Raw genomic sequence first — 13,294 nt, forward strand, 5'->3', positions numbered from 1 at the left:
TTTGAAGAATTCAGTTATATCAAGGAGTTGACCGCTTTGTCTTGAATCCTTTAAAAAAATTGTACAGGTATATATCAAATTTTTGTTCAGCATCACAACACATGCAAAAATACATGTGTGTGTGTGTGTGTGTGTGTGTGTGTGTGTGTATATATTTGTGTAGCCTCAACATTAGTTTAGTTACACACATACTGCAGCAGGGCACTAGCTCACAGTAACACACAATGATGAAGCAGTGAGCACCCAAACTGTTAGGCCGTAGAGCAAAGACACAACAGGTGAGTATGTGTGACTGAAATAATGCAGTAGGAAAAACATAGTTTTGTTGTTAATATTCTAGATGAGGCTTGATAATTTATTTCACTCCCAAGTATTTTCTTAAAAAAACAATTACATATTTCCTTGTGATTTTTTTTTTTTTTTAAATATTCAATTTACTGCTTGTTTAATGGATCCATTTGCACATAAACACTGCATAAACGTTAGTAGACACAGAACTCTAGTGCCCATATTGTTCCAGCAATGTTGGAAATGAACAAGGCTACATACCAAACTCTTGCAGCAGAGGGCCTTTCTTCACTGCAAGTCCTTCTTTTCTCCTCAGGGTGGTGCTCAGTGACCTGTTTAACTGCTTCTACTGCTGTTTGGCACTTATCTTAGCAACCAGACCAGATGACAAGTTGAGGCTTGTCTAATGTGAGAGGCCAATGGGCTGAACTTCCTCACCCTGCAGAGCAGCAGGTTGGCTGCACTGAATCATGCTGCATTGCTCTGCTGCTACTAGACAAACACACAGGAGAGATTTTTAAGAGCAGAAGTCTGTCAGTTTGACCTAACACCATCCCAGAAGAGCCACTGACACTGGTGAGTGACTTTGATCCTGGTTTATGAGTTTTGTTTTCTTGAGCTACGTTGAAAGTTCCACAGAGATAATAAACTGCACTGGAAGTCAGCTGACTATTTGGAGTAAAATGCAACAGTTACACGATCTGCTTCAGTGTTCCTAAAAGCTGCAGAATAAAAGAATCCTCTGCACACATTAACCATCTATATAGCTATTTTTCAGCAGGCTTTGCACTGAATAACAAAGTCTGATTATAAACCAAGATAAAGGCAATGTTTAGTTTAATTCTCTTTAAGGGACTAGCACATGTTAGAAAGTGAAAGTAGGCCTATTTTCACTTAGCATGAGTTGCATGTGAGTTGACTTGAGTGGAGTCCAGTCCAGAGGAAACAGGAAATGGGTGTGATTTAGATATTGTGCCAGCTTTTAGCAAAATTAAAACAGCAAACAAACATGCAGAAAACACATCTGTGGTGTTTTTAAATCGACACCGTGCTTCCAGGATCTTCCTGCTAAAGATAACAAGATAGGGTGTGATTCATATTTATGAGAAGCTGCATGCATATTGATGCTTCCAACTTCCTGTTTGTCTCTTCTGAGATGCAGCAGCTGGAAGTCCGTCAGAATGAGACACAACTTGATGTTTTAAGATGCTATTGGACTGATATCAGCATTTGGACTAAAATTTGGAGTGCACGATGAGAGTTTTTCTTGCCATTTTACCTCACCACATGGAAAACGCATCAGACAGCTGCTGCTTCAACCAACACGAACAGTAAGTTGTGAGCAAATCTGGAACACAGAGAATCAAAAGGCATCCATTAAGCTGCAATGATCACAAAAGTATATAGAAATGTCCTTATGTTGGAGATTAAGCAAAAGGTCAGAATTAAACTAATTCTGGTTCTGATTTTGTCTTGTTAGTGGGGGGAAAAGTATAGCCACATGAAAGGAAATATTAGGAAATCACAATAGTAATGTTGAGTGTGACGTGCTCTACTCTGAAAACCTTATGGCACATTTTTGAGCAAAACTGCTTCTTATCCACCTACAGTGTCATCCGCAGTCATTGTAGACTGACTCAGCACAGGCAGTAATAAACAGCACATGTGAGAATGGTTAGAGGAACAGAGTCTCGTTCAGGCTGGTGGTAGCACACAAAGAGACTGTAAAAAGAAGAGGGGACTTTACCGCGAGGGGACGGAGTATTCAATTCTCAGCAGATCGAACCATGCTTTGAAACACACTTTTTAGAGATTAACAGTCAACATTATCCACCATTATTATTCACGTGACCCAAGGATGGTTCAGTATTTAACTTATTATTTCCTCATGAGTCTTCTCTGGCATCTAAAATATTCTTGTTGTTACACGACTTGCCAAATTGACAGTTGCCCTGCACAGGGAAACTGAGTTTGAGATGTTTTTCTTAGGTTTTCAGTATGTGAGGTGCACAGGAACAAAAGTGACTATTCACAGCTGCCTCAGAGCAGGAAGTACACATGAGTCACTAAAGGCAAATGAACAGAGTGGGAAAGTGGTGCTGTCAACAAGACCACCAGGCCATCTAATGCATCCATAACAAGAAAGGCAGCAGCAAATATAAAACTCCAGGTGTAAGACCATAGTTTGACGTTTCTGTAAATAAGCTGGCTTTTGGGCACCCTTCCCAGTAAAATCCATCACCAGTCAGTATTAACTATATATTCTCCATTTGTCCATTAACAGGCTTAAAAGTGTGGTTTTATTTTATTTTTTTTGAGACACAATTGTTGCAGTCCATTAACAAACAGCTAGCTTTATAGCAGTGTAGCTGTAAGTGGACTGGTACTTATTTAGTACCGTTTACTAATTTGAACATTCAAAACACTTTCTACTAAAAGTCTAATTCATCCAGTCACACAAAATCATGCAGTGCTTTTATGTGTTCCTACGTACTTTTATCTAACATTCTCACAAACTCACTCCAACAGATGAAAGTTGGGATTCAGTATCTTTCTCAAGGATACTTCGACACATGACCAGGAGGAGCCGGTGTTCTGGGAATCCATCTTACCTGGCAAACCATCCTACCCGTTGTTTCTGCGCATGCGCACAACACCGGACATCCCTCCCTGGAATTCCAATTAGTAGCGGACCCACTCTACCACCTGAGCCACAGCCCCGTTCAGTTGCTTTTAGGTTAGTCGTTGTCAAAAGGTTGCGTGTATTTTTCTAGTTATTTGCCTACAGTGAGGGGTTTTTAACCTATGCAAACATGATCCTCTAAAATAGTAAGTAGCTCAACTGGATGTAAGGTGATTGCTGATTGGTGGACAAGCCAACTGGAAAAGAATGGGGGTGAAAGTGGAACAGTAAAAGTGCCAAAATTCATCAAAGCTCAAAAATACAGAATTGAAGCAGACAAGGGTCTGCAGTGGACGCTTTTGAATATTTCTAACACTTGGTTTTCCTTCAGTACTTTGTATGTTGTAACATCGTGACTTGCACAGACCAACAACAGCGCAAGCAAGAGTCGCACACACATTGATTGTACCACAAATGTTGGACACTGCCTCCCTGTGGCAAAACACACTCACTGCAGCTCGCTATGGTCTGCCAGCACACCGTCCAATAGAGAACCACGTTGAGCCATTTAGAATGAAAATGATTAGTTGACACTGATGATGATGCAGTTATCTGGTGTGTGATAAGCAGCTGCTTAGTCTGCCTATGCCTCAGGTCCTCGTACAAGCTAATATTTTCAATTATGATTCATGCAAAGTTACCTCTAGTTTGTAAACAAAATGTGTATTTTTTTCACTCCATGTTTAGGTGTCCATTTGATTCCTGCTCTAACTCTCATCCTGTGTGAGTGAGGAGGTCACCATGGCAACTGTGCCACAGGGGATTGTGGGAAAGCCAAGGTTTGGCCCTAGTGACTGTCTGATCGCAATGTTGAGGTTAGCCCTGCAGTTACAAAGCATTACTGACTCACACAGTGTTTATCTGTGTAGGCTGTGTGTATGTCAACCTGATACTGATACTCGCAGCACTAATAGCTGCAATAAAGCACAACGCGCCTCAGATCTTTCATCAGTCTGCCTCACACACTGTACAAATGTGGCTAGATCAATTTAACAGCTACATAGTGTAGTTAACATCTGGTGTTTTGCTAAAAGGCACTGAGGGTGTGGTCAAGATCAATAATGTGTAAGCACACAGAGCTGATAAAGTTTCTGTACTGGGAATTCTTTAATATAGTTTCTACTGTTGTAAGCAAGAGCTTTAAAAAACACACGTGTGGCATTTCATTTACAGTTTAGAACTTACACCTCCACTTTATGCCAATGGCAGAATATTGTTGAATTACATTTTCCATTTCCTTTTGTGCTGCTCAAATTTCTGTGACGATGCCTTGGATTCAGGGCTTGCTCCAGAGATTCGACTGAGGCGATTGAAACAAGACTGAAATGCATGCTGCAAATGTTTCTACAGCATTACAGGGATGACGAGGGAAATGAGAAGACCAAAGGTACAGTGATGATTTTACAGTGGAATGTGGCCTTCAGCGTGTATCTGGTTGATAGCCGAAATTCTTATGATTAGAGAGCAGGCTGTCTTTTGATAGCAGGTGTGAAATTCTGGAATAAAGGCCGTGTTGTTGATACGTGCCAAAAAATAATCTATCTAATATTGTTCACAGAGTTGGCAGCAAAGTGCTGCTACGAGGCAGGGGTTTGGTATCACAGAATCTTGGAGAGCCTGATCAGTCAAGAGAGGAAAAGGCTGGGCTTCAGTGACATCTCAGTAAGTGCACGCCATCTGGTGGCCAAAGATGGAACTGAGCTTTGACCATATTAACTGAGCAGTCACAGATAAATGTCTCACAGCACCTGTGATCTCATAACTTATGTATTTTATTTATTTTGAGTCATCTTTGAAGTAAAGCAGCTGGTGCTTGTAATGCATGTAAAACAGGTGTGTTTGATGCAGGGCATCTTGGAGCATGATCTTTTCCAGCGCTGTCTGGTGGCCTGTTGCTTGGAGATCGCTGTAACCTCAAACAGCTTACCATGTGACTTCCCGCTGCTCCTTCAGATCCTCAAACTGGAGCCATACCACTTTTGGAAGGTACTTTGTTTTTGCCATATACTGTACACTTAGTGATACAGTAACATTTAGTCTGTGATTTGAATGCTCCCTCTTTTGTTTTTCTTTGTTCTCACAGGTGATTGAGCCTGTTTGGCGGGTTGGGTCAGGCTTGCCTCACTATGTGGTCACACACCTCATCCAAGTGGAAGAAAAGGTTTTGGAGAACTTGGCTTGGATCAGCGACTCACCACTGTGGGATGAAATCACACCCAACGAGGGCCATATGCCCACCTGCCAGCAGGTTTGGAATAACACAAATACTCTTTGCCTGACATCATAAATGATCAATATTTGGAAATTTTATAACATATCCAAAGCAATTAAATTTTTCTTTGAGCAGTTCGGGTTTTAATGAGAGTTTTGCCTTGTGTCAAATGTAGGTAATGCATCCAAATAGGCTTGAAGGTCCAATGCAAACGGATCCAGGTGTGCCGAGAGGTATTAACACAGTGCACTAAAGACTCATTTTAAATACAACCATTCCCTGCAAACTGTTTACACTATTACTATAGATTGAGTGGTAAACTATTTTTGCCAGTAGATGTCAGTTTGGGGATGAACCACTCAGCCAGGACAGAGCAGCAGTGTTCCCCATCAGCTATAAACAAACAAGAGAGATGCAGCTCCCTCCATCTGTTTGCTCGGAAGGTCAGTTCTATATCATGCGTCCAGTTGCCATTGTTGTTATATGGCATGTTTAGTGTGGTCATGTCTGTCTTTATCTCAGGTTTACAGCTTGATGGCCAAGCGTCTGAGGGAGCTGTGTTCCACGCTGGAAATATCTGATGAGCTGCGATTAAAGATCTGGACCTGCTTTGAGTATTCCTTGGTCCACTGCTCTTGTCTAATGGAAGACCGTCACCTGGACCAACTGCTCATGTGTGCTATCTACATCATAGCAAAGGTGGGTTTTAAAAGATACTATTAAAACCCACCAGAATCTGCTAAAATAATGCAAGACAATGCAACTGGAAAATGCAAGTGGTTGTCTCAGAGAAGATGAATAATAAACTTTAAACAATTCTTAGGGAGTGAGGAATACATTTAAATGTTCAGGGTGGGCTAAGATATACCAGCATTTTGCAGATGATGACTAATGCAGTACCAGCAAGATGTAGGTAGGGAGAACAGCAAACAGAGAGACGGTGCAGTAAATCAAAGCCACAGTAAATCAGAATGGCCAGACTTCTTAGACCTCTGATGTTGGACACCTGCCCCAAATTGAGTCCACCCTGACCACGGAGAAGTAAAACCTTCAGGGAGGTTTACAGATTTACAGTTTTATGGAAAAGAACTACTTGGTGTTTAAATAAAATTAAAGACTGTTGTGAGGGCACTTGACAGCTGAAAAAGTTTTTATCGCTTTTCACTGACATGAAATTAAAGGAAAACTGTATTTGTAATCCTAAAAAGAATCCATGTTGGTAATGCATGGACTTCATTGGAAAACACATACTCAGCAGTTAAGTGGTGGCATTTGCCTTTACAGATTACCAAGATGGAGATACCCTTCAAACAGATAATGAAATGCTACAAGTCACAGCCACGTGCCAACAAAAGTGTAAGTTTCTTTTATTTTGGTTTTTATTTTTTGCTGTCTTTAGTATACAGCTGTGAATTAACAAAATATAGCGATACAGGTTGAAACGTGTATCAGCTGGGCCCACTTATTCCAAGATTCCATCAGTTTTAGCGACATTCTGTTTTGTGTTTATCATCAAATGTTTTAATGTTAACAGGTACATTTTTTAAATAACTGTGACAATATCATTATACCTGCTTTACATGAGCATTTCAGTCTTGCAAGGAGGTTAGCAGGTTGACAGTAACAACTCAAAGCACTTGTTTCAGCATTTACCGTTTCTATCTGCAGGTCTGCAAAAACGTGCTGATTTCAGAAAGGATGGAGGAAAATTCTACCATTAAAAAAATCAGTAAGAAAGCTTTTAAATAAAAAAGTCATATATTTTAAATATTATGGAACACCTGTTTTAAAAAACACACTTACAAAATAGCCTTGTAATTACAGTAATGTACATAATGCGTCCCAATAAGTATTGAAAATGGGACTACACATTGCCCTCACTGCCATCGTAGCTTTATATGTGTAATGCATGCTCACATGCTTGCAATCCACTGTGGGCAAAGAAATGCGCATGTATTGTTAGCTGGCTATGTGGCTCGGAAACAGTGGCACTGGTGGTGGTAGAGTTAAAGAAAACGAATGCAGCATGTGTTGTGTTAGATCCAAATAAAGTACTATACAGAGGTAGAACTCATAGCAATGCCTCATTGCACAAGAAAAATGACACCCATCAAGTTACCAAATGATTCACTTACAACATTTTACCTGCATTATATCCATTATCCCAGAGTAATTCCACAGTGATAAGTAACTTTTTATTATATTGTTGATTATAGATACCGGAAAGCACAGCAGCACTATCCTAACCCCCAACACACCATCAACACATTATCCAAGACCTGGGCAGGAGGAACGGGGCAATCTCATCCATTTTTACAACCAGGTCTACACGACAAAGATGCAGCATTTTGCCAAACAGTTTGCTCAAACCTCATTAGTAAGTGAACATTTTTTTCTTTTTTCTGAGCTGACGTCACAAAACTAAGAACTCAGTAAAAATGGGAAATGTTTATTTTCCATGTAATGCTTACACTTCATTTCTTGTCCAGCGAGACACCCCTCCTTTGTCTCCATACCCTCGACAGTGGAAAGCATCTCCTCGCTGTTATCAGCTGTCCAACAGCCCGTCCATCTCCATTTCACCATACAACACAGAAACCCCTTCCCCTCACAGAACTGGGCTCTGCTACTACTTCAACTCAAGTCCTCCAGAGGTGTGTGGATATAGTGTTTTTGTTTTCACATGATCGTCTTAAAAAATTTTGTGTGTTGGGGTACAATCTAGGCTGAATACATTTTACATTCCTATTTTGGAAATGATTTAGTGAATAAAAATGGTTGACTTTGCTCGCACACAGTAGAATATTATTTTCCTTTTGTTCACAGCTTCTGCGTGAGATCAACAACATGATCAAAACGGGCAGGTCACCAAACATGCGATGCTACGCGGTATCACTGGATAGAGATGAGGAAGGAGATGGATCCTCAGCCAAGAGGCTTCGTTTGGATGGGCAGTCAGCCTGGCAGAGACGACTGAGAAATGTGTTCAATGATCGCATTACAAGAATGAACCAGGACCAGGTCTAGCTTATTCCAGCTAACAGGCCTAACCTCCACTCCGATGGAAGTAAAGCACACATTTACTTCTTGACAAATTCTCTGTCAGCTCAAAGGACTAAATTTCCGTTGCTTGGCTCTTTTGTTTGGAACCATTTTTTTCTGATACCATAAGTCATGTGTGAAGGTCTGTGAATAAGCCACTTTATCCCCAGCACAGTAATAGAAGACTGGTCATCCTGGGTTGCTGCCTGATGGAAGTGTCCTTCATGATATTGTATGAATTTAAAGAAAGACAAGGCTGCAAAGTGCCCAGTGAGTTTTTCTTAGATAAAAAAAAGGACTGAGACAGGACTTTAGCAACTAAAAGGCAGATTAGTTAGTGTTTGTCTGCATCCACAGGAATTAATATTTACAGTAATATGAAAACATAAATGTATCCACAAATGCATCCAATAGACATTTGGGCAAAAAGTTTTTTTTCTGCACAAATTTAACAATTCTGTTAAAAAAAGTGTAACTTAGGCCTCTGAAGCTAATATAACAAAACAAAATTTTGATTTAGTCATTTTTGCATAATTAGAACATTTATATAATTATAGTTCGTTATCTTAATGACTTAAATCTCACATAATAATAATAACATGGTACCTTTACATGTATGCAAAATGTTTTATTTATTTTAAATGTTTCAATGAACATTTTAAACTCAATTTTTGGTGGATTTTCCAGCATGCTCATCACTGTCCTGTTGAAAGATTTCAACTCAAGGTTATCTTAAAGCATATTTTAAATTTCATTCTCACTTCATAGTTGTATGACTGCAAATTGCCAGGTCCCAGAGGCAGCAAAGCATTCCCATAACCATAATATATCCACACACGTACTGTTATCATGGCTATGTTAGATGTGCCTTAGTAGCCTTGGTCTTTGCCTTTATGTTAACTATAAAAATACAGCTTTGCTGTTTTGGGCATTCCTGTTATGCAGGTCAAGTTTTTGCACTGTTTACAACACAAAGAGTTCACCGCAGATCCTCTGATGAAAGCTTGGGGTCTTTGGAGACTTGCATAATTTGCTGAGACAACCCATTATGGACAATTTGGCAGCTATTTATTTTTTTAAATTTAGCTAAATTTAGCTACAAGATTTTTTTTAGATGATTTGCAGAATTATTGATTTAAATTAACTGGGGAACACCAAACCCTGGATGTCTGAGGTTAAAATAAGACTTATTACTCTCTAAGAAGAGTCTAATAACTGACACCATATTTGAAGGCCCTGTGTGATTAATTTGAGGATGTACTCATTTGTTCTCACTAGACTGATCTGTTTTTCATGTTTGACTTACTTTTGGAATTTTGAGTGTACATACTAACATTAACTCCAGTCTATGACTTGCATGAATACTGAAGTTTGAAGTGATTTGATTCTGACTGCATATTGGTGATACTAGGGGTTTGATGCATACCACTCTAAATTAATTTAAAGTTGTTTTTACATTCAACTTATCGCAAAACTATTGAGGATAAACTAAAGTAAGACTTTTGCAAAAATAATAAATGAAAAGTGCTGTTACAGTAGCAGAAACTTGCACTGGTCAACATAAATGTAGAAGCTAAAACAAATTCAGTCTCAATAAATCTTTAAAAATCCAGTCAGCAGTTTTAGCCACCGTTTATTACAGACTGAGTATCACAGCTGATTCAACAGGACATCAATCAAAAACTGCATGGTGATTTTATTAAAGCTCTTTTCCAAACAGAAAAGTGTTTTGCTTTTGAGATTTATTGCGCAGAATGATACATGTGTCAGTTGACAGAAGTTGGCTTTATTATCATCTGCTGATGCAACAAAGTTTCTTTAAATCTGAGTTTAACAATAAGTAGGTATTACCGAGCTTTTGAAGACACGTGACCACTAACCACAAGATTTTAACTTGATGACAATTAATAATGTGGGATCAAGTGAACCCCTCAGCAAACAACCCATCATGAAGGGGGGAAATGAGCAGTCCTCAGTTGATTGCAAATGGTTGGAGGTTAGTGGCAGTCGCTGGGAAAACGATTGCTAATATCCCAGTCATGCAGGCCTACAGATTAGTCAGTGACATCCTGTCAACTACCTGTTGCTAGGAAAAATGTCTATTTCCCAACCAGTTCAGTGCAGCGCCTTCTTTGCAACCAATTTCACCCAGTGAGGACCAGAAACCTCCAAGAAACACTGCCAACCAGTGCAACATCATGTAAAAAACTAGGGTTTGGCAATGGAACAGATGCCTTTCTATTTCTATAGAATTTTTCAAATTTCAGTTCAGCCGCAGTTCTGTTTGTGGAGATTTTTATTTTGCTAATTTAATCTGCGTCCTTGAAAAATTTAATTGGTAACTAATTTGTGCTATTCCTGAATAGCACCACAATATACTGCCTCTTTCCTTTTTGTTATGTTGTGTTACATCGAGAGTTAACGTGCGATTTCAAAGGTGGGGTAACCCTCAGCTGTAGCACTTCAGCGACGGAATAACTTAGAAATACGTAACGTAAGAATTCCTGTGGTTAGCTCCAGTAGAGTTTACTGTGTCCAGAATAGGACCAGTTGCTTACTGGTCTTTGTGGATTTAGGCAGTTAAATATAGAAAGATATGAGCAAACCCCTAGACACAATAAAGCTAGTATATAAGGTCAAATTTAGTGAATGAATCTAAACAGCATCATCCCCTTAAATTTAATTTAATGTCGGCCACCCTTGACATTCTTAACTTCCCAGTGACCGTGCACACCACAGCCTGCTCTGCACCATCCAGCATATCACAATACTGTAAACTTTACAACAATGCAAATTAACCACTTTAACCTGTAAATTAAACCAATTTTCAAAGAGTTTGAAAGACACTTCACAAAAAGATAATTCAGAAACATGTCATGTATAGATCCAATATCTAAAAAAAAAGATTTTTTTTAAATTCTAACGTTTCTGATCACAAGTTGTTGACTTTTACACCTGTTTCTTTCTGCTCTATAAAGTTTGATGTAAATTGGATTTTGTGAAATGACAATGGCTAAAACTCCTCCAAGGGAATCAAAACACAAATTTTTCCACTGTGGAAAAGTCAGTAACCATAGCTACTCTGTGATTGACACACAGCCCACTTCAGTGTTTATCAGTAACCATGTTTTGCTTCAGAGTTAATTCTCAACCACTGTCGCTTAGGGATGTATTTGCAAAAAGGCAATGTGATACAACAGACAAAGGACTGTAAAATAAACCAACAAAGTTAACACAACAGGAAGTCATATAGTTGCCATGGAGAACAAATGCACCTGAGCCCACAACACACAAGTTTTAAGGTGACGACCAGGATTTTGACACTTCATACTCCTGTGGACAACCATCAGCTGAACAACACGCTGCACACTCTCAAATTTTGAAAAATCATGGGCTGCAACACAAGTAGGGGGGCCACAGTGGTTGACCCTTCTGAAAAGCCAGAGGACAGGCCGAAAACTGCCACTTCCACCAAGCAGGCGCCTGCAGAGGAAACGAATGGAACAAAAGAAAAAGATGAAAAAACGAAGAGTTCCAGCTGAGCGCCACCTTTACACCGAACCTAACTCTTCTTCTTGTAAGAACATTTTTTCTTTAAATGTTATTCATAATCTGCCTTTAAGATTTTTAGTTATTACCTGACTATGTCCTTTCATTCTCCTTTTAGTTCTATCAATGAACAAGGATACAGCACCTCTCTGTAAAGTAAGCAATCTATGACCATTGCATAGGGGTCACTTTGATACAATTACCTCTGTAACTTGACCGCCGTGTCTTTCTGAAGCAGTTTGACGTGACAAATGGGCTGCATGGTGACTGAGAAGCGTTCTGTGGTGTCTGTGTTGGTGTGTGCACAGATTGGCCTGTCCGAGGGTGAAGGAGGACCTGTAAGCAGGATGAGGCGACGCTGCACTACTGTCCATCAACGTCTGTCATCTGGGCCAGGCACACATAATCAAATACGCACACTTCTCTAGAAATCCGACTCCTATTGTCAAAGTCTAGAAACTATTTTGTGATAAATATATCGTTTGGAGTATTACATTGTGTTGTCTTGAACCTCTGTTGCCTTTATGTTCTTTTTTAGGCGTCGTTTCCTGCGGCGTACCTTGCTTTGTTTTTTCACAATCATTTATTTTCATTCTCTTCTCCTCTTTACTTGCACTCACACACCTCTGGTCAGAGCTGATAGTTACAACACTCTCTTTTAAATGCTTCCAATACTGCTGTAGGCTAAAGCAGCAACTCTTTAAGACAGTCAACTTATGTGCTAGCTCTGTGTACCTTGCAGCTCTCAGCTAGATGGGATGCTCTGCATATGAGAGGGCTGCTACCGGTGTTCATTTGGACAGTCTTTATACAACAAATAACAAACTGCTGCCAAGAGCTGGATTGAGAAGACCTTCCAGAACTTTATGTTCCTTGCCACCAGGGGGCATAGACACAGGGGAAACAGTTCCCTTTGCCGCCACCAGGGAGCAGGAGCGATCTTCCCCCGCTGCTGTGAGACGTCTGAGGCTGGTTCCATTTGCTGAAGACATTTAATCTGAAATATAGGTTGTAAGTTTATTACCAGTGAATGGAGCTGGAATGGAATAGCCATTTTACAAAGCCATATCAAAAATACCCATCTCAGAGGCAGTGGGAAATTACATGAAAATATTACCATTATACAAATGGAAAGTGTGATTGAATAATGCGCCGGAGAAGATAAATGAAAAGCACTTTGTTGGAAAACGTGGTACTAAATAGGTTTTTAATTTCAGTAGTGGGATAAAAGAAGCGCATTTTTACCCCATTTCACTGCCAATTGATTAGTGGCTCCACACCTGCAGATAAAGAGGGGGCCTTATCGTCTCATTATCAGTTAATTAATATGCATGCACACATGCCAATTATCTTTCCTCTGCCATTTAGCAGAAATGAGACATTGATGTTTTAATGGTGCCGGAATGGATAACTCCTCTGTTGCTTTAAAGACAAGGCAGGCACATTGATTGACATAGCTGGGAAATGTTAAGAGAGACAATTGAATTAAGAGCAACCTGAAACGCTTGATTATTATATTA

General features: G+C 39.7%; 1 protein-coding gene and 1 long non-coding RNA gene across 6 annotated transcripts; both read left to right on the forward strand.

Moving 5' to 3' along the window:
* Window positions 1-420: 420 nt before the first annotated feature.
* Window positions 421-9,949, forward strand: LOC113025678 (retinoblastoma-like protein 2). 5 transcript variants are annotated; one of them, XM_026173715.1, is made up of 16 exons: window positions 421-864; window positions 1,445-1,619; window positions 2,818-3,025; window positions 3,659-3,786; window positions 4,252-4,358; window positions 4,530-4,633; window positions 4,805-4,957; window positions 5,055-5,219; window positions 5,359-5,416; window positions 5,517-5,626; window positions 5,706-5,882; window positions 6,468-6,539; window positions 6,852-6,912; window positions 7,400-7,560; window positions 7,673-7,837; window positions 8,010-9,949. In XM_026173715.1, the coding sequence occupies exons 4-16, from the start codon at window positions 3,713-3,715 to the stop codon at window positions 8,208-8,210; spliced, it is 1,608 nt and encodes a 535-aa protein (XP_026029500.1). In that variant the 5' UTR covers window positions 421-864; window positions 1,445-1,619; window positions 2,818-3,025; window positions 3,659-3,712; the 3' UTR covers window positions 8,211-9,949. The 5 variants fall into 5 exon arrangements, with proteins under 5 accessions (XP_026029500.1, XP_026029491.1, XP_026029521.1 ...); XM_026173706.1 differs by having other exon boundaries at window positions 1,451-1,619; XM_026173736.1 differs by having other exon boundaries at window positions 1,451-1,619; window positions 5,520-5,626.
* Window positions 9,950-11,265: 1,316 nt separating this feature from the next.
* On the forward strand, window positions 11,266-12,205 carry LOC113023909 (uncharacterized). The gene is made up of 3 exons (XR_003272613.1): window positions 11,266-11,802; window positions 11,893-11,930; window positions 12,083-12,205. It is a non-coding gene; the product is annotated as an uncharacterized LOC113023909 (long non-coding RNA).
* Window positions 12,206-13,294: the final 1,089 nt, after the last annotated feature.

This window comes from Astatotilapia calliptera, chromosome 1 (genome assembly GCF_900246225.1).
Source record: "Astatotilapia calliptera chromosome 1, fAstCal1.2, whole genome shotgun sequence".
NCBI lineage: Eukaryota > Metazoa > Chordata > Actinopteri > Cichliformes > Cichlidae > Astatotilapia > Astatotilapia calliptera.

Bases quoted from the DNA above. Each gene is read 5' to 3' on its own strand.
- LOC113025678 (XM_026173715.1), top strand. From the start codon at position 3,713: ATGGCAACTGTGCCACAGGGGATTGTGGGAAAGCCAAGGTTTGGCCCT. The intron at 5,220-5,358 runs GTTTGGAATAAC...TGTCAAATGTAG, and splicing joins ATATGCCCACCTGCCAGCAG to GTAATGCATCCAAATAGGCT. The intron at 5,627-5,705 runs GTCAGTTCTATA...TCTTTATCTCAG, and splicing joins TCCATCTGTTTGCTCGGAAG to GTTTACAGCTTGATGGCCAA.